Source organism: Lycorma delicatula, chromosome 4 (genome assembly GCF_047948215.1).
Source record: "Lycorma delicatula isolate Av1 chromosome 4, ASM4794821v1, whole genome shotgun sequence".
NCBI classification, from domain to species: domain Eukaryota; kingdom Metazoa; phylum Arthropoda; class Insecta; order Hemiptera; family Fulgoridae; genus Lycorma; species Lycorma delicatula.
This window is the reverse complement of record NC_134458.1, coordinates 165,501,953-165,528,722: the sequence shown is the minus strand read 5'-3', so window position 1 is coordinate 165,528,722 and position 26,770 is coordinate 165,501,953. Positions and strand designations below refer to the sequence as shown.

Genomic DNA, 26,770 nt, shown 5'->3' with positions numbered 1-26,770 from the left:
TCTATTTGTTTTACTAATATAAATATTATTACATTCATTGCATTTAATTTAGTATATTCCTCTTAAATCCTCTTTTATTATTTTTATTGTCATTTTTTAAATATTTTATGTGGTTATTTGGTTATAAGCTTTTTTACATTTTTTTTTATCATATATGTTAGTAATATTTTTTATTTTTTTTGTGTAATTGCGTTTTAGATAAAAACTATTATTAATCTTTGTGTTATTTTCTTGCTGTTAAATTTTTATATAATTATCATGGTATTTTTTATTCTGTTTTTTTTTTTGTAGATTTTTTCTATAATTTTATCATCAAAACAAATATTACTGTTTGTTTTATTTCATGTATTTCTTTTTTGAGTTTATTTGTACTGTTTTTTGCAAAATGAATAGCTCTAAATAGTTTTTATACGTTTTAATTTTTTGTGACCATGGATGATTAGAATTTAAACGTATTTAAATATTATTTGTTGTGGTTTTCTATAAAGTGATGGTTCTATTATAATTTTTTTGTTTATTTCATTTTAAATATCTAAAAAATTACATTCAAAATTCACAAATTATAAAAACAATCTATTTTATTGTAATTATAGAATTAAATAAGAACTGAGCATGAAGGATCCTTTGAAAATCTATTCTTGGAATTAATATATGTTAACTTATCTATTTATTGTGTTTTGGTGATTTTAAATTGCATGCCATATTAAATTCTATTAGCCCAACGTTCAATTTGTTAATTAATATTTACACACACACATTTTTTTGTTATAAATTTTGTTCATTTACTAGAAAAGCAGGAGTACCTGGTTTAAATAAGATAGTGACCATATACTGTCATTACTCATAAAAGCAGAAAATATTGTTCTCAGAAAAGAATTATAACATCAGTTTTTTGTGTTGGAGGCATGATTTGAAAATGTTTAAATGGGAATACGTCCCATAAATATTTAATCTAAAAAGATACACTTTATCAAAATTATGGTTTACAATTATCTTCTAAACTTGCAAACTTTATTAAAACTGGTACTGATGTAGTGTATTAAAAACAAAATTAATTGATTGAAATAGTACAAAATGAGATACAAATGATCCTGTTTGCATGAGATTCTTCTTTAAACCCTAAAACAGGAAAAAACCATATTGATGGAAATATATATGTAAGGATTTAATTTATATAAGTGCATTTCAACTATTTCTATTTTTAATTTTATAGTTTAATTCAAATATTAATTATATACTAATTGTAAGATCTTTCAATTTTTCATGATTAAATGGTACTGAGATAAGCATAGGTACCCGAAGAGTCCAAAAAGAGTCCTTACTTGATCAATGCGATTGAGTTAAGTTGCTTGCTTCAAAAATGGAAGTTTTGAAAAACGAATAGTAGAACATCAGGTACTTACGTATTAACGCCACCGCAGCTACAGCTTTATTTAAAAACAAAGTAGTCAATCAGAATCCGGTGGGAAATGGGCCGATATAGAGTTTAACATAGATTCAAAACAATCTCTTTATTAATTTTAATAAATGGTTAATATTTATTTATTTTATAAATATAATTTAACCAAACTTAACTTACGCTCGCTTCGCTCGCTAACCTTGCAATAATTACTGAATTTATTAAATAAATACTCAAAAAATTACGGTGTTAATTAGTCAAGGTTAGCGAGCGTAGGTTAAGTTTGGTTAAATTATATTTATAAAATAAATAACCATATATTAAAATTAATAAAGAGACTGTTCATTTTCCACCGAAATCCGATTGACTACTTTGTTTTTACATAAAGCTGTAGCTGCAGTGGCGTTAATACGTAAGTAACGAACATCAAAATATTTTTAATTTCTTAATCTGAAAGTGGAAAATAATAGCTTCAATTTTAATCAATTGAACATGTGCACTTGCAAAGTGTTCGTGATCTCTTCAGCATCATTAAGTTTTTATATTTCCTTGAAACATAATGCAGAATTATAATAATATTTGAATATATCACAATCCTTTTCTTTATTTTTTTCTATTGAAGGTCTTAAAAAACATAAAAATACCTGTTTGGCAATGAAGCTCAAACATTCAATATTGAAAAGTTTTTGCTATCGAATGAGACTTTGAGAAAAAAAGGATCAAGTTTTCCGATCTTTCAACTTTGAATTAAGGAAGTTTGAGGGAAGGAAGACAAATCTTTTAGACTAATTTTTTCAGAAGGTAGAAGTCATTTTAAAAATGTATGGCTCAGATATCAGTGTAAGACTTAAGATTTCAGTTCAATTTTATTTTAATTTTTATGGGCTGGTGGGTAGAGGACCTGTATGTACAAGAAAAGTTGAACCCCTGGGCAGTTATTATTTATGTTACTTTTTTCTTATGATAAATACAATTTTAAAATGTCAGTGAAATAACAAGAACTGTAGTTAGAATATGGTTAAAACCATATGGATATCATTCTTTTTTGTTTTTATTTTTTTCTATAGGTTAAACACATTTTGAAAAAAAAAATTAAAAAAAAGGAATATAAGAATACCTTAATTTTGTTTTATTAGGGTTCTGGGGGAGGGAGTGCAACTGAGCCTGAAAATTTTAGTGACCATTATGTATATTGGTTTTTTTTAATAATAGAATAAGTTTTGAAAAGATAAAACCATTTGAAAATCATCTCACTGTACTTCAAAAATTTGTTACTTGAAAGGGTTTTGGGGAATGAGCACTTTTGAGAGACAAGAAGACATGAAACTTTTTCTATATGATTTTTATTTATTTATTTGTGATATTTTTAAACATAGAACCGAATTTAACTAAGAAAATTTTGAATATCACAGTACTATTTGTTAATTTAGAGAGCTGGTTGGGTGGATTCTCTTGGGAGCCAGAAAGGCCTAAACCTCTCCATCTCCTGATATTTTTATTTTTTCTGAACTTAAAGTTGATTTTGGAAAAATAATTCAATATCACAACATTTAAAACTGGTGTAAGTGTAAGTTGGGTGAGGTCCAAAGGGTTTGTGGGAGTTTGAAATCTTTTCCTCCTTAATAATGGTATGTTTATTATCTTGTAGAATCAGATTCCAGAGCCTAGTGGGTGTATGATAAATAGTTTTCTTACAGTCAGACTCCTTTTTTATCTTTGTATCATATTACCATGAAAGGGTGAAGTTGTGGAGTATTAAGTGATTACAATTTTTTTTTTTTTTTTATTTAGCTGTAATGATCAGGGAAGAGTATATTTAAAAATATCGTAGGAATTTTTCATATTGGTTTAGTACTTATTAAAATTATCTGATAAACAAACTTTTGTGTCCTTTATATAATATTATAGATTTAGATTTATTATTCTGCACTCAATATGCATTCAGTATAAAATACATTATGCTTATACATCAGTAATGCACACTTAATAAAATCATTGTGCATAACAGTAAAAAGGAAAAGAAAAAGTATCTCTTACAATAGAATATACTTCTTGACCAACACACCTGTATTGAATTTCTGTTCACTGAGATGAGTGGATCAGATTCGCAATAAAAAAGATGTTTTATATATTTATATTTATAAATAATTTATTACAAGTACAAAAGAAAACAAACGTTTTTTTTGTCCTGTACATAATTACATAAACCAGTAGAATGAGGATAAACTCTAATAAAAAGTTATTTATGTTTGAATAAAAAATAATCAATAAAAACTTCTGGATTTTAATGCAAAATAATAGTTCTTGTCTCAGATTCAGTTATTAAGCCAAAACCAAAGACTTAAAACAGGAGCCTATCTATTACCTATCTATTACTGTGTGTAAAAATAAAATAGAAGAAGAAACTAGAAATAAAAAGTAACAAACTGTGCTAATATAAATAAACAAATGTGACTTGTAATCATTGATAACATCATTGGAAAAGCCTAAACATATTTTTTTTAAATCTTCTCAACCAAACTGATTCAATAACCTGTATTTTTTTTCTTTAACAAAAACAAAATGAATATGCAAAATAAGAATATAATTGTTTGTTTATTGTAGAAATATTTATTGTTTATGTTAGGGAAATATACCTTGTTAGAAATCAGACATCAAGTTTCATATGCTCTGCTTTTATCTTAAGTGGCCCTGTTGCTCCTTTCAATTTGGGAAAATGATTAAAGGGTGTGAACACATAAAAATTGTTAAATTGTTAAAAATTTACTCCAAATCAGTTTGGCTTTATAGAAACTTTTTGCAAATTTAAACAGTCTAAATTTATCAACTATGAGTACAGGACAAATTTTAATTCACTAAAAGTTCTACTGCTATTTGTGTCGGATACTCCGGGTGAAATCTGCGGTAGCGGCTCTCTCCGATGGATTTGAGTCCCTGGCTTCCAACCCCAAGGAAGTCAGGGCTATCGTCCCCAAAGTTGTGCAGGCCCCGGCGCTACCCCGATGTGTTAAAGAACAAGCTGGAAGCCTGCAAGGTGGCTAAAAAGCCTGAGGTAGTTTTAATCAACAAGGCTGAGGGCTCGCAGACCACGAGCAAAGACCTTAAACGCGACTTCCAGATTGCTCTTCGTTGTAACCGGAAGGAGCTTCGAATTAGGGGGATATCAAGGAGACCAGCAAAGGGCTGGTAGTGGTTGCTGATAATAAGGAGACTGTCCGAGTCATCACGGAGTCTCCAGCGGTAAAGAAGCTTGAGGTCAAGGTTGAACCCAAGCGATTGAGAAAGCCCCGTGTCATTGTGTATGACATTGAGCGTAGCCTGTCCAATGAGGAGGTTCTGTCTCTCATGCGAGAGCAGAACGAGAGCAGACTTGGACGAGGCTTCGTTCAAGAAAGAGTGCAGGCTAGTTTTCAAGACTGGGAAGCGTGATGCCCCACGGTATAACGGGGTTTTTGAGCTAGGTGCTGGTCTCCACCAGAAGTTCGTGTCGAAGGGACGAATCTTCCTGGACTTTGCATCCTGTCGCGTTAAGGGATACCTTGACGTGCAGCGATGCTTCAAGTGTTATCGCTATGGCCACAGGGCCAAGTTCTGTAGATATGCGTCGGTCTGCGCGCATTGTGGCGAGGAGGGCCACAAGCGTAACGATTGTCCACTTAAGAAAGAGGCTCCGTCTTGCGTCAACTGTAAAAGGTTGCGCAGAAGTCATAGGCACTCAGTCAATAGTAAAGAGTGTGGTTGCTACTTGAGGGTGGTTGAGACCTATTTCAACTCTCGATGGTTAGGTTCGGTCAGCTCAATGCCCAGGGTGCCTATGCGGTCCAAGTAGAGTTAGGTGAAGTTGTCGAAAAACGGAGCCTCGATGTTGTTCTTCTCCAACACACATTCGTGGTCAAGGGTGATCTGCCAGGTTTTTCAGGCTGGAACAAGTTCCATGTTGATGATAGCAAATCCGCCGTTCTGTGCAGGAAGTCATTAGATAGTGTCTTCATACGGCATGCCTCTGACACGCATCACGTCGTTGTTAAGCTTGCCGTGGATGGTCTTGACTTGGTTGTTGTTAGTACAGGGATCCCACTGAACTTCATTTGGAAAGATGGGATGGAATTATTAGGCTGGTAGCGTGTCGTCCTATTCTTATAGGAGTTGATGCGAATGCCAAATCGCTTCTTTGGCACAGTGGAATCTTGGATAACAGCGGTGAACTGATAGAAGGTTTCATTTCGCAGCATCATTTCGATGTTTTTAATGTAGCCGGCGAGTTGCCGACCTTCGCTGGTGCAGTTGGGTTCCCATAGATGCCTTCTTCGGCGTCCGTAGTGTGATCCATCCCGATTGGGGGTTGAATTACCGTACCATGCGTATTCTTTACAAAGATGTCTGTGACGCCATTATGCTGTACGCTGCGCCCGTCTGGGCTCATCGTTTGCAATTTCAGAGTTATAGGGACATTCTGTTTCGAGCCAAGCGTCTTCTGGTATTAGCTGTTGTCGGTGGTTACAGGACTGTTTCGCGAGAGGCAGTTACTGTGATCGCTGGCATGCAGCCAGTGGATATTTTGGCTACAGAGCGTAGCCTGCGGTTTATTTCTAAGAAGGAAGGCCTTCTTACTTCAGGGCGTATGCGGGAAATTGAAGACCAAGGTTTTGACTCTTGGCAAGCTATGTGGGCTGAATCTTCTACTGGTCGATATACGCATGGTATTTTTCCAAATGTTAAGGAATTGCGTGGTATTAGTTGGGTTTCCCCCAATCGGTATACTACTCAATTTCTGTCGGAACGGGGTACCTTTAGGGACAGTCTAGTAAGGTTTAGGTTGGTTGATTCCGGCTTATGAACTTGAGAGAGTACACTCCTTTTTGGATCTGCGAGTCAACTGGAAAACTCGCAGTGAGTGGACGATAGTGGCTGGCTTCCTAAAATTCCTCGCCCAGTGCAGGGCGACTGAAGGGATTTAGTAGAGTAGGAACCCGGGTGGCTAGGTTCCGTCTGGGCAGTTGATTGATCGAAGGTAGGCGCTTCGGCAACGAGCCACGGTTAGTTTAAAAGGTGTTAATTTGATTTGATAAGCCGTCGGCGGAGTTGCGGCCGCTTCCAACGGGCATGGAATTTCTTGTCCCGGGGGGTGCGGTTGCGCTTCGACGGAGGCATTTTTATGAGCATACGACACTGTGAGCGGGACGTGGTTGCGTGCCGCTTAGGTGGCATGCAGTGGCGTTTCGACGGCGGTTAATGGAAGATTGTGAATGTCACGCGGGACTCTGCGATGGAGCTGAGTGGGAGTAGGCGTTAATTCTCCTCTCCCCGGTAGACCGGACCGGAGTCCGTTAACTTTGCACTCATGATGAGTTTAATGTTAGCAGGGTTCTTTAAGGGAACTAGGTCTAAATTTCGTTGCGCGGGGTCTTCAATCCGCGGTTAGGTTTCTAGCTTAGTTCCTGAGGGTGACGTGGTAGCTGCAGGTGTCCGTTGTCTTCTTCTGAAGGCATAAACCTAAAAACTATCTCAGGATGAATTTACCGATGCAGATGTCCCTCGGGGCATCTGCATCGGTGGCATCTCAGCGGGGCCTGAACTGAACGCTGTGGTATGTGATCAGTTTGAGGGCGAGAAGATGTCCTCTGTTAAAGCCACTACTGGCTAGGAACGGAGGGGTTGGTGAAGCGACCGGACATGCTACGAGGCGGGATCTTCTCCCCTTGGAGGATAATCGAGATGCTATTTGTGTGTGGCTAGGAATAAAGCCCCCGGATATGATGGTGCCACAGTGGAACTCCTTGTTCGCACTCTGCCTATGATTCTTGGTCCATTGACTAGGGTTTTCAATAGGTTGCTGTTCACTGGGCACTTCCCAACATGTTGGAAACATGGTGTTTTGAAACTGTTCTTCAAGGGTGGTGTCAAGGATCCCACTGTCAGTTCCTCTTACCGTCCTCTGATGCTCTTGCCTGTAGTAGGTAAGGTTTTCAAGAAGGTTTTATACCTCCGCATTAACAGCAGGCTAACTTCTAATCACATACTGATGGATGACCAGTATGTTTTCCGCCCTGGCAGGAGCACAGAGGACGCGCTTCTTAGGGTTATGAATTTGGCTTCAGCCAGCAAGTGCAAGTATGCACTCTGTGTATTTTTGGATATATCCGGGGCTTTCAATAACTTGTGGTGGCCCTCTGCCTTGTTTTAATTGCAGCAGCATGGTTGCACGCTAAATGAGATCAGAACTCTCTCGAGTTATTTCAGCAACAGTACTGTTGTCCTCTGTGACGGCAGTTCGGAGGTAGGAAAGACCCTGTCTAAAGGTTGCCCACAAAGCAGTGTTTTAGGTCCACTCCTCTGGATTGTTGAGTTCGATTCTCTCATGCAATTGCGGATGCTCAGTGGCTGTCGCATCGTGGCTTATGCCGATGTGGGCTGCTATTGGTCGAGGGCAATTCGCATGCCGAGATCGAGCTCAGAGCGACGCAAGCATGTAAGGTGCTAACATTTTGAAATCTTCAGCATAAGATGGTTTTCAGTGCGGAGAAAACCACTATGATGTTCTTGAAAGGTCGTCTGGCTGCAACCCGTCATCTGCGGGTTGTGATGGACGGCCTTCCGATTAGGTATGTTACCGTTCAGAAATATCTGGGTGTTATCCTTGATGAGAAACTTCTTTTCCAGTTTGTAGCGAAGAAAGCCATCGATGCTTTCTTTGATGTCCTTAGAGTCATTTATCCCGATTGAGGGTTGAACTGTTGTACCATGTGCATTCTTTATAAAGGTGTCTGTGAGGCCATAATGCTGTACGCTGCGCCCGTTTGGGCTCATTGTTTACAATTCCTATGTTATAAGGACATTCTTTTACGAGCCCAGCATCTTCTATTGTTAGCTGTTGTTGGCGATTACAGGACTGTCTCACGAGAGGCAGTAACTGTGACAGCTGGCATAAAACCCCTGGATATTTCTGCTACGGAACGTAGCCAGCAGTATATTTCTAAGAAGGGGGCCTTCTTACATCAGGGCATATGTGGGAAATTGAAGACCAAGGTTTTGATTTTTGGCAAGCTAGGTGGAACGATTCTTCTACTGGTCGATATACGCACAGTATTTTTTCAATGTTAGAGAGTTGCGAGCGATTAGCTGGGTTTCCCGCAATCTGCACATTACTCAATTTCTTTTGGGACATGGTGCTTTTAGGGAAGTTTGGCTAGGTTTAGGTTGGTTGACTCTGGACTGTAGGGTCCATGATATGGTGGACCATGCCCTGTATTTTTGCCCCAGTATGAAGCTGAGCGTACCAGAGTTAGGGAACTTGAGTGATTTAACTCCTTCTTTGATCTGTGGGTCTACTGGAGGACTCGCAGACTGGGTAATCGTTGCTGGCTTCCTTCGCTTCCTCACCCTACTAGTCGAGTAGGAACCTGGGTGGCTAGGGTCCGCCTGGACAGTTGATTGGCCGAAGGTAGGTGCTTTGACAGCGAGCCACGGTTAGTCAGATAAGAGGTGTCTATTGTTAAATTGTTAAGCTGTTGGCAGAACGGCGACTGCCCTGCTGATGGGCATGGGATGCCATGCAGCCGTCAGGTGTAGCAGCATCTCGACGACAGTTTATTGTGGTGAATGTCACATAAGACTCTGCGATGGAGCTGAGTGGGAGTAGGTGATCAATCCGCCTCTCCCTGGTAGACCAGACCAGAGTCCATAATTAACCTTAGTCAAAGTTTATCAAGCGTAAGCTGAGTTTTCGCTAAGGGAACTAGGACTAATTTAATTGTTGCGATCAACATGTTTGGTGGTATGTTGTGTTTTATTTGCCTCGAATTTCAAGACATTCACGAAATTGGCTCATAACAAGTAGAACTAGGCACCGGGTTCGCGCTTCCGCGAGCTCGGTTTGCTAGTTCAGAGGGAGACGATGTAGTACATTCAAGATGTCTGGACGAGGCCTACAGCTAAGGCAATAAGCTGAGTTATTAAATCACCGATGCAAATGTCTACCGAGGCATTTGCATTGGTGGCATCCCAACGATGCCAGGCTTATTACTATGAGATGTAAAAAGTCAGAGGGTGATAGACGACTCCTGTTAAAGCCCAACAAGGCAAGGAACAGAGGGAGGGCAGTGTGGCGAACGGAACGTTACCGAGCGGATGTCTTCCCCTACAGGGTTGGGATGCTATTTGTGTGAGCTATAATATCAGAATGATATTTTGATATCAATGTATATTAAATTATGATAAATAGGATCAAAACCAAAATGATAATAATGGAACAATGTAGGTATGAAATTTTATCAGTATTTAACTCTAACCATAATTCTAGTTTAATAAAATCACATTACTTTACAATTCTGTCCCTGAAGAACTACTGTATCTCAAGGCTATGCCATCAGCAAAAGGTGTTGCAGAACACTCATCTTAGTAGATAGAAGGTTATTGATTTTGTATTACAGTTTTTCAAATATTTTTTATAGGTGGAATGCTATGGGACAGGTCCATAGTACCCTAATTGATCTCACTCACAAGTAGGCATTGAAACTAAAAAAATATTAATTTGCCTAGCAATACAGATTAGAAATTTTTATTGAAAATATGAAACGGGGTATTGATCCAAAAACACTTTTCTATTTTATATTAGAAATGTCATCTTAACCACCAGGGAATTTTGGCAAAAGATTATTAATGATAATGTATATATTTAACAGGTGAAACAAGTAGCAAATCTTTTAGAACTTGAACCAAAGAAATTTTTTATTCCTCTACTTCTTCAGGTCATAAATGATCTACTTTATCTTCATTATATTTTGATCATTATAAAATGTTCATTACTACGTCATCTTTCTGTTCTGTAAATTCTCCACTTTGAAATCTTATTTATAACTATTAGCTTTCTTCTATTATTTTTTTTATCTGCTGCATTTATCCAGTTATCCTCTTTTTTTTAATTAAAAAGCTGGTGTTTAACCTCATTGTTGGATGACTTATTTTTCCTCTTTTTAATTATAATATCTAGGCTATCTATCATCCAAGACTTAATTTGTTTTTTGTAATGTTAATTATTACTTTCAGAATATATAAATTTTTTTAGAATTTGAAAAATTTTTTTTAGCTATGTCAATAAATTGTTAAATATTTAAAATTACCAGTTAAATCTATCATTCATATAAACACTGTTCAAAAAATTATCAAATACATTTTATTGCAGAAAGCAATGTTGGACATATGCAAGGTAACCCCGAAAAAAGGGAACGGATGAACAGGTATATGATCTATCTGATAACTTTCAACTACAGTTGATTCAAATTTCAGTGAGAGATTTACACCTTCCTGGTACATTATCGAAAGTGCATGTAGAGCTGTAATCAGTAACACTTATTCTGTTTTGAACCACAGACTTAGGATTTTATTTTTGTCTTCAGTCATTTGACTGGTTTGATGCAGCTCTCCAAGATTCCCTTGCTAGTGCTAGTCGTTTCATTTCGGTATACCCCCTACATCCTACATCCCTAACAATTTGTTTTACATTTTCCAGACGTGGCCTGCCTACACAGTTTTTTCCTTTACCTGCCCCTCCAATATTAAAGCGACTATTCCAGGATGCCTATGTGGCGTATAAGTCTGTCTCTTCTTTTAGCTATATTTTTCCAAATGCTTCATTCTTCATCTATTTGCTGCAACATCTCTTCATTTGTCACTTTATCCACCCATCTGATTTTTAACATTCTCCTATAGCACCACATTTCAAAAGCTTCTAATCTTTTCTTCTCAGGTACTCCAATCATCCAAGTTTCAAATCCATATAAAGAGACGCTCCAAACACATACTTTCAAAATTCTTTTCCTAATATTTAAATTAATTTTTCATGTATACAAGTTATATTTCTGACTGAAGGCTCATTTTGCCTGTGCTATTCGGCATTTTATATCGCTCCTGCTTCATCCATCTTTAGTAATTCTTCTCAAATAACAAAATTCTTCTACCTCCATTATCTTTTCTTCTCCTATTTTCACATTCAGTGGTCCATCTTGGTTATTTCTACTACATTTCATTACTTTCATTTTGTTCTTGTTTATTTTCATGCAGTAGATCTTGCATAGGACATCATCTATGCCATTCATTGTTTCTTCTAAATCCTTTTTACTCTCAGCTAGATTACTATATCATCAGCAAATCGTAGCATTTTTAACTTTTCACCTTGTACTGTTACTCCGAATCTAAATTGTTCTTTAACTTAATTAACGGGGATAGGGAACATCCTTGTTGGACTCCCTTTCTTATTACGGCTTCTTTCTTATGTTCTTCAATTAGTACTGTTGCTGTTTGGTTCCTGTAAATATTAGCAATTGTTCTTCTATCTCTGTATTTGAACCCTAATTTTTTTTAAATGTTGAACATTTTATTCCAGTCTACATTATTGAATACCTTTTCTAGGTCTATAAATGTCAAGTATGTTGGTTTGTTTTTGTTTAACCTTCCTTTTACTATTAATCTAAGACCTAAAATTGCTTCCCTTATCCCTATACTTTTCCTGAAACCAAATTGGTCTTCTCCTAACAGTTCTTCCACTCTCCTCTAAATTCTTCTTTATAGATTTTTACTTAAGATTTTTGATGCATGACTAGTTAAACTAATTGTTCTATATTATTCACATTTATCTGTTCCTGCTTTCTTTGGTATCATGACTATAACACTTTTTTTGAAGTCTGACGGAAATTCCCCTTTTTCATAAATATAATACACCAGTTTGTTTAATCTATCAATCGCTTCCTGACCTGCACTGTGCAGTAATTCTACAGGTATTCCGTCTATACCAGGAGCCTTTCTGCCATTCAAATCTTTTAAGGCTCTCTTAAATTCAGATCTCAGTATTGTTTCTCCCATTTCATCCTCTTCAACTTCCTCTTCTTCCTCTGTAACATCATTTTCTAAATCATTTCCTCCGTATAACTCTTCAATATATTCCACCCACCTATCGGCTTTACCTTTCGTATTATAAATCGGTGTACCATCTTTGTTTAACACATTATTGGATTTTAATTTATGTACCCCAAAATTTTCCTTAACTTTCCTGTATGCTCCGTCTATTTTACCAATGTTCATTTCTCTTTCCACTTCTGAACAGTTTTCTTTAATCCACTCTTCTTTCGCCAGTTTGCACTTCCTGTTTATAGCATTTCTTAATTGCCGATAGTTCCTTTTACTTTCTTCATCACTAGCATTCTTATATTTTGTACGTTCATCCATCAGCTGCAATATATCGTCTGAAACCCAAGGTTTTCTACCAGTTCTCTTTATTCTGCCTAAGTTTGTTTCTGCTGATTTAAGAATTTCCTTTTTAACATTCTCCCATTCTTCTTCTACATTTTCTACCTTATCTTTTTTACTCAGACCTCTTGCGATGTCCTCCTCAAAAATCTTCTTTACCTCCTCATCCTTAAGCTTCCCTAAATTCCACCGATTCATCTGACACCTTTTCTTCAGGTTTTTAAACCCCAATCTACATTTCATTATCACCAAATTATGGTCGCTATGAATGTCTGCTCCAGGGTAAGTTTTGCAGTCAACGAGTTGATTTCTAAATCTTTGTTTAACCATGATATAATCTATCTGATACCTTGCAGTATCGCCTGGCTTTTTCCAAGTGTATATTCTTCTATTATGATTTTTAAATTGGGTGTTGGCAATTACTAAATTATACTTCATGCAAAACTCTATAAGTCGGTCCCCTCTTTCATTCCTTTTGCCCAGCCCGTATTCACCCACTATATTTCCTTCCTTGCCTTTTCCAATGCTTGCATTCCAATCTCCAACTATTATTAAATTTTCATCTCCTTTTACGTGTTTAATTGCTTCATCAATTTCTTCGTATACACACTCTACCTCATCATCATCATGGGCGCTTGTAGGCATATAGACGTTAACAATCGTTGTCGGTTTAGGTTTTGATTTTATCGTTATTACAATGATTCTATCACTATGCGTCATGAAATACTCCACTCTCCTCCCTATCTTCTTGTTCATCATGAAACCTACTCCTGCTTGTCCATTATTTGACGCTGAGTTAATTACTCTAAAATCACCTGACCAAAAGTCGCCTTCCTCTTCCCACCGAACCTCACTAATTCCTACTATATCCACAATTGATCCTATCGATTTCTCTTTTTAAATTTTCTAGCCTACCAACCTTTTTTAAGCTTCTAACATTCCACGGTCCGACTCGTAAAATGTTATTTTTTAATTTTCTGGTGACCCCTTCCTTAGTAGTCCCCACCCGGAGATCCGAACGGGGGACTAGTTTACCTCCGGTAATTATTACTTCAACCCCCTGCCAAAATGCTAGTTACAATGTGATACATAGGAATGGAATGGTGCTACACCTCCTCCTCACTCAGTCTTCTTCATTTTGCTTTAGGATGTCTAGTTTTTAGCAGAGGAAATGTATATATAAAAATAAGTGATACAAATTAATATATATACTGAATTTTCTGATGGAAATAAAAGGAAGATGTTTTGCCCTGTCAGAAATTAATTAAAATTTTTTTATAAAATAAAAAAAATAATTTCTATTTCAAGTTAAAAATTATGGAATAAGTAATATACATGAGATGTGATTAAAAATAAGGAAAATTTTAACTTTTCTCAAAAAGAATTTACATATTCTTCTTTATTGATATTGTCCTCTTTAAATAGTCCCTCAGAGATGCAGCTTACATGCCATTGTTTCTTCTAGTCCTCAAAATATCTGTGGAAAGCATTTTTTGGTGTAGTATTAAGTTCATTTAGCGACTTTTACTTTATTTTATCTATTGTTGCAAATTTTTATCATTTTAATGTTTCCTTAATGAGTGTAAACAAGAAAAGGTAGCAAGGTACCATATCTGGAGACTGCAACATCACTATGGTGTTACTTTTAGCCAGCCTTAAAATTTGATCAGGCTTGGCATGCTTGGTTCTTGAAGATTCTTCCATCACGATGATTAAACCTTTGATTAACCACGCACTTATGTTTCTTCACCTATTATGTCATATTTGAGTAATTCTGAGTCATCAATGATGTCAGCTAACAATTTATCTGTTGAAAATTCAAAAATGTTGGAACTAATTTTGCTGTTACTTGTTTTTTCATCTCTTCAGTAACTTCTATAATTGTGATTCAACAATTATTAATCACAGTGTTCTTTATTTTGTCAATATTTTAATCGATTGTTGATGTGTTAGGACATCCAACACTTTTATCATCTCAACATCTACACACCCTTCTTGAAACTGTTTGTACCACTCGTAAGCCCTTGATATCAACATATCAGTCTTGCCAAAAGCCTTCTCTAAAATTTTCACCACTTCACTGCATTTTATTTTACTCATATTTTTAATGCATATCTTTTGTTCCTTTATTTTCAAACAAAATAAATCACAACTCATAGTAAAATGCATTCTAATTATTTCTGCTACCAAATTTGAACACACCTCTAATATTGCTGAAAATAATGATTTGTACTCGTATTATAGAGAGTGCTACCATTTCGTGGGAAAATTACAAACTCTCAAAAAGACATAGCACGTAGATTTGGATCACAACTTGCGTGCACGTGTGTGTATGTATGTTTACATGTACTGGGTTACTTTTATCAGTTGTTTAAGCAAATTAAAATGTAATGGAAAATATCTGTGGTATCTTAAGACAGTGTGACATTTTATATGATAAGAGCTCCACACACACACACACACATAAAAATGTTAAAAATTGAACTTGTTTTTATGTTACAAACTTAATGTTGCTCACTTGGTATTAGAATAATGTATACTTTATAACATTCACTCTACTGTATTTATTTTATGAAAATTGTTATTTAATTTATTGTTTTTTTATATTTTTAGACAGGTGACAGATAAAGTGTTAGGTGTTAATGGAGTTGAACATGTAGTATTTTGGCATTTTGTGCGAGAACATCTTACTAAACATGAAAAAGAGAGATATGAGGTATTGCGTCAAGTTTGGACTGATATTGGTAGAGGGCGTGCTTGGTTACGGTCTGCATTAAATGAACGATCACTGGAACGTTATTTATTATGTCTTTTAGATAGCTCATCCGATTTGTTGAAAGAATTTTATGAAGATTGGGCATTTTTAAGAGATCAAGAAAGAAGCAGTATTTTACCTACAGCAGCTGCTGGTATGTTTTTGTTTTTTTTTTTCAAGTAAATAGATTCCAATTTTTTTTTTAAATTCATACTATTATGGATGTATAGGATTGTGGGAAAGACAGTAAATTACCAGAACTACTGTAAATTGTAAGAACTACTATAGTTTGTGGGGTTGGTTGTCCCTCGCTCTATTCTCCCTCTTTCTTTATCGTTGATTACTTCTTCTGTTATTAAATTTCATAGAGATAAAGTGAAACTACATTTTAATCCTCTTCCAGGCTGACAAAAGTTAATAGGGAACTTACTTTGTTAACAGTAAAGTTTGGTGGGGTGCAGCTCTACCTGTGGAAATGTTATGTTTCATAACATGTTTTCGTAAATTTATAAAGTTTCTGGAAGCTTCATAACATTTCCAGAGATTACACTAAGGGCCTAATAACTTAATATATATTGTTGCATGGATCATGGCTCGAGAGGCTGACAATTTAGAATGTTTATATAATTACAGTTTATTGGTTTAAAATGTTCATAATTACAACCAGACAAATTAATAATAATAACATTGATGATAAATGCAGTAATGATAGTAGTAATGTAGTAAATATAGTAATGAAGTGACAATTAATGAACACAAATAGTAATATAGTAATTACAACCACAATAGTAATCAGGATAATGTACTAATAATAGTAGTAAACAATAATATTACATATCAATAATAACAAATCAAACAATTAATACATAACATACTAAATGAACACATCATACATGCCATATAACATAATCAAAACAGTAAACATGATGTAAATACAGAGCATAATAATAATGTAATCAACAAAGAATAACAATCATAATATTACACATCAAATAGTGATAAATTTCAGTAATAAATAATAAATACAGATGACACATACAAGATAGAGTTTAAAATAAATAATCGTTCAAAATTTATTCTAGCTAGATAAATAGAAAGAAGACCAGAATTCAAACACAAAAGAAACCACTAGTCTTATATTAGCAAACAATTGTATAAAGTTCACTTGTTATCCAAACTTGTTATCACCTTTGCTATCCAAACAGTTTATGAATGAATTTTATTGCATTATTTCTTTCAGTTATACACTTGTAGTTTTACTGTAACTCACCGATAGTATTTCTTGTTTACTGGAATTACTCGTGCAATTACTTTTTCATATCGAACTGGATTCAAGACGCTCCTCGCTGGACCATGTAATGTGTCGCTAGACTGGTTCTAGCAGAACTCTGTCGAACCCACACAACTCACAGCCTCTCTTTGCAGAACTGACTTCATAACATCTTGCAGACTGGTTCTAATAGAAATGATTTTAGTTGGTCTTACTGGGCTATTTATACTGCTAGCCTCTTTACCTTACCTGTCGGACTTTACCAGACTTGAAACGTGAGAATGATGGCTTTTATTCCCAGGTATTCCATAACCAGGTCTAGTAGCTTTTCTCACAGTACAACAGGTTTGTCAGCGGGCAGTATAACAAAGACGATTGTTAAATGGACCTATTCTTTACAAAAAGGGTTCTCCATTTTGTCCCTTTCTGGATTGCTCCAATTATTATACTTTCTATTACTTTCATAATAATTGGTAGGAGTCCATTGCTCAGGCCTGCTATACCGGTCTTGTTACAGTATATATATATATAATGAAAACATATTAAATAAACTATTAAAATACAACAATGATGATTGGCTTAAAAAAATCATACATTTAATATAAATTATTTTAATTTTTTGTATATGTATAAATAATCCTTATTAAAGTGGATAATAATGAATCATATTAGTTGATGATTTCATTATCTACAGATTACAATATTAAAGGCAGCAGAATAATCAGTACATCAGTTTTAAATCAATTAGACTAAGAATGGATACACCTCTCCTTAGTATAAAAAATGTTCAATTGTTTTTAAATATATATATAAAGTGCATGGCAAATGTAAGCCTTAGAAAGAGCTTTAGTAGAATAAGGTTTAAGAAATCCTGTAAATGAAAAGAAAAAAAGCTTAACATTGATGGTTGTTGAAGCACAATTTAGAGGCTAAGAGTGTTTACATAACCTGTAATTATCAGTTGAAAAGGAAAAACCATGGGCATAAGTAAGTGTTAAGAGAGAAGGTGTGATGAGGTAGGTAAATTTATTAAAAAAGTTCAGAGACAAAACAAGTTTGGCATCTATTGAATACATTAAAAAGAATGCTAAACATATGGGAATCCAAATTAAATCAATTAGTTTAATCTATAGAAAGTATTAACAAAAATTGCTCATTGAAGAAAAAATTATTTTTAAACATATAGATTATACAAAGAACTAGGTTAATGATGGATCAAATAAAAATATAATAACTGAAGCAATTAAAAAAAACACTTCAATACATTGAAATAATGAAGCCACAAGTAATGGTGGTGTGCGTATGAGAGTTCATAATGAATGTTCCAAATGTATTTTTAGAAACTGTTGTTTAACTATTAATGATTCTTTAGATGAAGATGCTGTAAGTGAATGGAGCTTATGTATAAGCTCCATATACAAGAATGGTTGTAGATCAAGATGTGAGAATTTTGGGGATATTAGAGTAACCACCTTTACAGTCAACTGTTAGGATGATTAATTAAATTGAGAATAGAATAAGTTGTGATAACAAAGACTGGATAGATTCTGCATTGATAACATTTTTTGTCTGAAGTAGCAAGTAGAAAAGTTTATTGTTATTAGAAAGGAATTGTACATTGTATTTATCGGCCTGAAAAAGGCATATGACAGTGAGCCTGTGAATGAGTTGTGAAAAGTAATGAAGGAAGCTAGTATTAGCCCCTCATGTATAAATGCTATTAAACAACATTTAAATAAAAATACAAGGAATATAGTGAAACAAAATCAGAGAAATCTGTTATAGATAAAGTGCTGAGACAGGAATACTGCATCTATCATTGTTCAACAGTTGTAGGAATAGTGCTCTGAATGAGTAGAGAAAGAAGTGTAAGACAGTGGAAATAATTTAGATAGTGAGCATTTACTTAGTTTTTATAAATGGCAATCAGGCGATAATAGCAGAGGACAAGATATTTCCTCTACTACAATCGATTGACTATTTTCTGATTTGATATTTGGTAGAATATTGTAATGTTATTTTAGAATGAGAATGTTTGCAGACCATCAACTTAACTAAAATTGATGGTGATTTTAGTATTTGAATTATAGTTAATTGACAAAATCCTGTTGTATCAGAAGTTTTATTACATATATTTTTCTTTTAACCTTAATGAGAAATTTAATGCATTGAAATTAATCATGTTGGAAATTACAAATTGCTCATGATACTACAAAAATTTGTGATTATTTAATAAATATTTTTGAGGTTTCCCCAAAACACTCTGCACAGATTAATAAAAAGTCTTTGTTGGTTTTCAATAAAGGCTTCATGAAAACTCTGTGTACTTATAAGTTACTAGTAAATTATGTAATATAGTTAAAATATAAGCAATATACCATGTTAATTTTAAATATGCAACCATTGAGCTCTTATAAACAAAAAAAAACTAAAGAATTTTTTTAATTGTGGAACTTTTCCTTGATTTTTGAGTCCATTAAAAGTACTTTAATGGCATGTTTGAAATCTCTAACCTTTTTCAATGTATCAGCTAACTTCATTGTTTGAAATATACACCCCAATTTTTATAATATTTTTGACGAATATAACATATAATGCTAAGACATTTTTATTCTCTAATATATTCCCCTAAATACAGTTATTCAGGTCTTGTAAGCTACACTTATCACCAGTTATACCTGTCAACTATGTTTAACATTAACACAACCATGTGCAACATTTTCAGAGAAGGATGTGAAATTATCCAATTTATTTTCATAAATTTGAATTGTGTTATCTTTAAATTGTTTGTCAGTATTAAATTAATTATTTTTTTATTTTTATTTTTAAAATAACATTTATTTTTTCTAAATTGAAATAAAAGATTATTTGTCAATTTTTTCCTTTTATTGTTCAACTAATATTTATTTTTGTAAATTTGAATAAAAATTAATTTGTCATTTTCATTAAATTTGTAAATTGAAATAAAACATAACTATTCTGTCATTCTTGTGGGTTTTTTTTTGCATTACTTACTAGGTTAATGAGGAAGAATTTGGGACATTGATCTAGTGTTGTAAAACTGTTAAAACAAAAAAAATGTGTACAGTTTTTAAAAGTGAACCCAAAATAATGAAAATACAAACCCATTGAAACTGTAACAAAAGAGTAAAATTACAAAATGTGGACTAAGGATACATTAGATAAATAAGGTAAACAGTGTTCAGCATGGTAAATATTGTCGATATGTACAAACGGGAATAAGCTCCTCAACACTTTTATTTATGGGGAAAATGTCTTATTACATATGCAGGTAATGTCTGAGCACTTGCAGGCATATGGTATATGTATACTTGCAACCTGCTGACCACACACATACATGGGGTAGTACAGAAGCTTTTCTATCTCTTCTGATGAGGGTCAGCATGTTACTGTTGACTTGATATTGTATGTTAGCACATCAGAAAGATTTATATTTTGTTACTGTGCAGTTGGTTTGTAGTTACATTGAACCAATCTTTTTTGGTAAAATTTTAAATTTGCTTGAATTTTCATCATTTTTGAAAGAGGATAGATTTATTTTATAAATTATTTGTATTTCTGTTAGTACTGATTAGACAATTAGGTTTTACTTATATAATTATATATTAGCACTACTTTTTTCATTTTAAATTAATACTGTTTAGTGATTATTTATTGCCTTAATAGTAAAATGTACATTACATAAATATTTTTAGTTTTATTATTCTTTTAAATAAAAAATGTTAAAAATATACATTTTATTATTTCATTACGTTTTTAAAATATAAATAGTATAGTTACTTTACTTTATCAGATCTATTCTAAAACGTTCTGAGGAATTTACGTAAAAACTAATTTTCAGGTCGTAAACAAGTCAGATGATAGATCAGATCAGATGAAAGTAAACTGTAAATTAATCTAACTGATACAAAATTAAAACAAAAAATTTAAATCAGTTATTGATTTATAGAATAAATTAAGGATTTATTGCTTGTAAACTTAACACAGACCTTTTATAAGTAAAATACAACAAACTTAGGTCCTTTTTTTCATAAAACGAAGAAATAAATTATTTTTGTCTAATTAAAAGAGTAGAAAATGAGTTAACATGAATTGATTGCATGAGAAGTAAGAAGTTTATGAGTATGCTCACCAAGAGCGAGTAAGTGTTCAGACTGGACAATATAAATCCAGTGATTTTTCGTCTCCCATGCACACCATGCCCTAGCATGTGGTCATGTTTTTCAAATGTTTTATGTTCCAAGACATATATAAATATTGACAACTAGCATGAGTGAGTTAAAAACAAAAAAAAAATATTCAGCACAGCGGGTTAATACACCGATAAAAAGTCAGCCATGAATGTGTTAATATTATGTGTTATGTCTAAAAATGTTATAAAAATTGAAGATTTTCACTGGAAAAAAAATGAAGTTGACCACCAACTTCATGCCATTAGAGTATTTTCAATGCACCTAAAATTAAGGAAAGGTTCATAAGTTAACCATCTTTTTCTATTTTATGAATTCCGAATGGTGACACACTTAGATTGAACACTCTGTGTATATGTATGTATTAGAAGTACCTTTAATTTTTTTTATTACTATTAGTGCACCAAATAAATGATTAGCAAATGTCAGTGTCTTTCCAGAATGCTTGTAATGGAATATTATTAGACCCTTATTTAAAAAGAACCACAAACTTGGGCTGAAATTATTCTTCCCCACCATTTCTTTATTTAATTTTTCTAAAATTACTTCCGCATAGAATGATTAAATTTTTTAAGGTAAACTATTTATTTGGTTCCTTCTGATAACATCTGAACATATCAATAGAAATAACCATTATTAATGTTATGTAGCATATCACTGATAACAGAAAAAAAAGAAGGAGCAGTTTATTTAGATTTATGCAAAGTAATCAACACAAATAATCAAGATAATCTTTTAAATGAATTTTACTATATAGAATTAGAAAAAATGACTCATTAAATAATTTGAAAAAAACTGTAGTTGTTAAAATCAAAAAAGTAGTTATAAACCACATTATAACTTTTAGACAAGTGCAAATGTCCTCAAGAATAATCTGTTACAGAGCTCTGTACTGGCTGCAATCCTGTTTGTAGTTTATATAGGAAATTAGAATTTAAAATCATATGCAGATGATAGGTAATATAAGTACTTCTTCTAATGGAAATACATTTCTGGATTTGGAAGGTGATGCTCATGTAAAATAAAGTATACTTGCTCAACACTTTCAGCATATAAATGTAAATAAAACTGCATATATATTATTGAACATAGGTTATAAGTTGCATTATGATCCTCTAAGTTTGTGAAACAAAATTTCTGATTTGACTACTAGACAGCAAATATCGGTATTCTTTGGTGGTTGGGTTTCAGTTAACCACATGTCTCAGAAATGGTCAACCTGAGTCTGTTCCAGACTATGCGTTTACTGGTACATTTATACTTGTAGCTACGTCAGAACTGGCAAGCCAGTAGCAGTAATTGCATTTGTCAATTCACACACACATACACACACACCCAGACCCAACAGTAGGTGGAAGATTGGGTGAAGAAATATATATTTATTATGTCCAAACATGAGACAATGTTCATTATTTTCATCACCAGTAGTATTTTCATTGTCAAAAAAAATATTTTTTTGTTTGTTAAATGAGAATGAATGACTGATTCTTATAGTATTTTTTTATGCTGCTTTCATATATGTTAATAGATTTTTTCTATCGGGCCTTTTTTTGTAATTGAAATTTCTTTTGAAACAAAAAATGTATGGTGAATATAATATGGCAATGCATTACATGCATTTTTTACTCGCCTAAAATCTATTTCTTTTGGATTTTTTGCTGTAGGTAGATTCCTCTTTAGATTCCAACAGTAGTCTGCTAACATTTTTGGGTTCCATTTTCCCTGGTATCGTGTTTCATTTTAGATATCTCCTGATGAAAGCGTTCTCCATGTTCATCACTGATAGTGCTGAGATTGTTAGGGAAAAAATCCGAATGTGAATGTAAGAAATGGATTTTGAGTGACATGTTACACCCAAGTTCTTTATAGTTTTAAAGGAGTTTACTCACAAGTTCTCTCTAGATACTGGCCTTATGGTTTCTGAGGAAGTTGTTTACCACATTTTGAAATGATTTCCATGCAGCAATCTCAAAGTCATTCAAACATTCTTCAAACGCCGAATCCCTCATTAGTTTTCTTATTTGTGGTCCAACAAATATATCTTCCTTTATTTTAGCATCGCTTATATTAGGGAATTTGTTTTTTAGAAACTGAAAGCCTGAACCATTACAATCCATTGCTTTAACAAAATTTTTGAATAACCTAGCTTAATGTGTAGCGGCGGAAAATAAACTTTTTCTGGTTTTACTAATGCCTGACTGACGACATTCTTCTCTCCTACAGTCAGTACCTCTCTCTTTGGCAATTGCTCTTTTATGTAATGGTTTTTCATATCCCTGCTGTCCCAGTTGCACAAAAAGCAACAGAATTTAGTGTATCCAAGTTTTAGTCCAAGTAAAAGTGCTATTACTTTCAGATCTCCACAGATATGCCATAAATATTTCTCATAGTAAATCCTGCTCAATATAAGTTTCCTATTTTTATAAGACTCCTTCGTGTGAACAGTGTATGCTAATGGTATTGATGGGTATTTATTTCCAATGTGAAGTAGAACAGCTTTCAAACAAAGCTTTGATGAGTCAATAAAAAGTCTCCATTTTTCAGGATGGTGCATATGATCCAAAGCTTGCAGTAGTCCACATCATTGCAGTATACTAAGTTTTTGTACTGAGAAAAGAAATGTTCAAATTCTGACTGTCTATCATGGAAAGCACATATTTTAGTGTTTGCTTGAAAAGATGTCATCCTTTCAGTCTTGATTTCCAGTATTCTACTTGATTCTCTGATAAATTTAGATCACAAGGCAGATCATTTAATTCTGACTGATTAATTAAATGGGGTTCAGTATATCTATTTTCTAAAAAGTTTGGATCTCTTTCTTCATCACGTGATAAGTCAGCACAAGATTTGACATTTTCATCTTCATCTAAGTTCCATGTTTCTGGTGGTACTGGAATTGGAAGCTCTTGGCTACGTGGCACTGGCCACATGGCAGAGGAAATATCAGGGTATTTAACAGTATGTCTAGTTTTAGCTGTTATAGCAGATATCTTTATTACACAAAAATAACAGTCTGTGGTGTGATCCTTCAGTTCTTTCCAAATCATTGGAATTGCAAATGGCATGCAATGACATCCATTTAGCCAACCAGTCAACAGTGTTACACAAGAAGCCAGCAAATATGAGGAGCTCAAAATTTGCCCTGATCACGTAATTTACATTCAAAATACAGTTCATATGACCTTTTTACAATATATACTGCAAATACAAAAGCCAGCTACAAAACTGAATGTTGCACAAGAACTCATGTAATTGAATGTTACACGAGAACTTGCACTTGAATTAAATATATTTCTCTAGTCTGCACAATAGTTTATAAATAAATATAATTATGACAGAAATAACTAATGAGTGAATGTTATGTTTATAGTAACATGAAAATAGGAAGAATGAGTCACATTCTTGTTCATTTTAATTGTGTAAATAATAAACATGACTAATGTCTAACAAATCAGTGTGACAGCAATTAAGGCTATTAAAAAACAAATGCTATGCTTATGGAGTTTGTGCACGATACTACCTGAAAATAAGCCTGATAGAAGAATTCTGATATCATATTTAAAATCGGCATGAAAAATACTTTAAGAATCAGTTATTCACTTTCATTTAACAAAATCATTAGCTGCTGTAACATAATTAATAGCATTAGCTGCTGAGAAGCAGTTTGCTGAGCTCTGTGTGTGTGTGTTGCGCGTTTGCACACACACACACACACACTTCATTCAAGTTGTGTAATTATGTTACAAATTACAAGATATGTGATTCGCCTCTACAGGCAATTTCATTAGAAATATAATCAAGAAATAAAATCCCTGGTAACTCTAGATAGTGATATAGAATTTTTATAATGAAACTTGAGTCTGAGTTAATAAATTACTAAAGTTTTTATTTTTCAAATCTGTTAGTTTTTTATTACACTTATTTTTTTTTCATAATTTTTAAAACTATGTTCTTGATATTGCTGTTCTTTTTTCAGGTTTGGGCTCAATATTATTTGCAATAAGTATTGATAAACCAGAACTGAATCATGGTGGTGGAGTTGTCAACAGTGTACCTGTGATACACTTATCATCCCCTTCAGAACCAGTTATACCACCGCCTCCTGTTGCTGTCCCATGTAATTTGTTTTTATTTATGTCTTTAGTATAGTAAAAAAGTATTTATTAACTATAATGATGAGTGCAAAAAGTAACAGAGAGAAATTAGAAGAATGGGATGGTTATTATTATATGTGGTTAATATTATTGCAAGTGAGAAAATTAATTCATAAATAAATTTGCTTTTAAATCAAAAAACTCTTATATTCTTTTTTTCATTATTTTATTATAAGAGGTACTTAATAGAAATATTTACAAGACATAATAACTACATCTATGATAACTGTATTGTATTACTTTAGTTACAAATAGACCAAGTAAAATAAATTTTATTTTGTTAAATTCATGCTGAAAATAACCAGTCACTGATTAATATTTCATTAAGTTTAAATGCAAAAAAGTTCATTTTCTTTCAGTATCTGTTCGAATGAAATTGAAATTAATTAATAGGTTATATTTTTATGATAATATTAATTTTATATTGTAAATTAATCTTTGTATTTTTGTTCAATGTGGATTAGGTTCAAAACGAACTGATGGAAGACGGAGAAAAAAGATACCACCTAATATTATATCATTTGATGATGATGAAAGTGATACTACACATAGCCATAGTGATATTAGTATGAATACTCCTCCATCACCAAATCCATTGCCAACTATTAATCAGTCAAATGCGATCGATGTAAGTTTTACTTTTATTACATTACTTTATAACATATATTAAACTTCAGTGGCGATCTGGCTAATGGTTTATTGATCAGTTGGATATTTAAATACTATTCATTTCTTACCTAATTACTTACATTCCACACAATTCAAGGTTTATTTTTAGATTGAGAGCTACAGTCAATTTTGGTAGATATTTGTAGATGCTCGTACAGTTCTTGCTGTTGGAGTTCTGGTAAGTAAATGCAGATGTCTGCAATTCCAGACACGAACAAGGTTTTTCAGCCTTCAAAGAGGCCTTGAGGTCTTTTTAAAACCATTTTTTGTCACAATATAAATTTAGATCGGTTAATGCAAAATACAGTAATGCAAAATACAGTAACATGCTGCTCCAATCTGAAAAGAAATTCTCTAACTGTTTGTGAATAGAATAGGCTTTAATCTGAGCAGGGTAGATTGTTTTATACAGTAGTGTCTCCATGTGTTCACTATTCTTTCTCATTACCCAACCCTTATCCTCATCTTTGATTCTTCTTTCTTGTTTTAAGTTCTATGAGTACTGGTTGAACACTTCTGGCCCTGTGCTGAGGATGTGAGGATATATGAGGCTTTACTTTTTATTTAAATTAAAGTCCATTTTGAATTAAAACAGAACTGAAAACTATGAACAAACTTTATTACACATAAAATTTGTATTTATTTACTACTTTTCTACATAGCTGCCTTCATCTTCAACACATTGTTCATAATGTTTCACCAGCCCTACCTAACTAATGTTTTTCTTTCCCTCTAAGAAATTTTGCGCCAGTGACTTAAACTGCACAGTAACACTATTTTTCAATTTGTCATCATTGTCAAACTTTTTGTGATGCAAGCCACAGATTAAAGTGAAGAAAAAGAAGATAATCAATGGGACCTAAGTCAGGGCTATAGGGAGGATGATTGAAGATTTTCCAACAAAATTTTCCAGACACCTCACTGTCTGATTTGTGGCCAGGTATTGTCATTCAAAAATCAAAATCCTGCGGGATAGTATTCCACTTCATTTGTTTTTTTATAGCTCTTCTAAGATTTTTTAACATTTCACAACACGTATTGGCATTCACAGTTGTTCTTCAATCACTAACT

General features: G+C 33.4%; 1 protein-coding gene across 4 annotated transcripts in view; it reads left to right on the top strand.

Annotated features, from left to right (window-relative positions):
• Window positions 1-26,770, top strand: part of LOC142324060 (sorting nexin-29) — a 137,841-nt gene that overhangs the window by 56,573 nt on the left and 54,498 nt on the right. For all 4 annotated transcript variants that reach the window (XM_075364669.1, XM_075364671.1, XM_075364668.1 and 1 more), the window contains exons 3-5: window positions 15,254-15,549; window positions 24,853-24,993; window positions 25,495-25,658. In XM_075364669.1, the coding sequence (XP_075220784.1) occupies window positions 15,254-15,549; window positions 24,853-24,993; window positions 25,495-25,658 (601 nt within the window). The remainder of the gene's footprint in view (window positions 1-15,253; window positions 15,550-24,852; window positions 24,994-25,494; window positions 25,659-26,770) is intronic.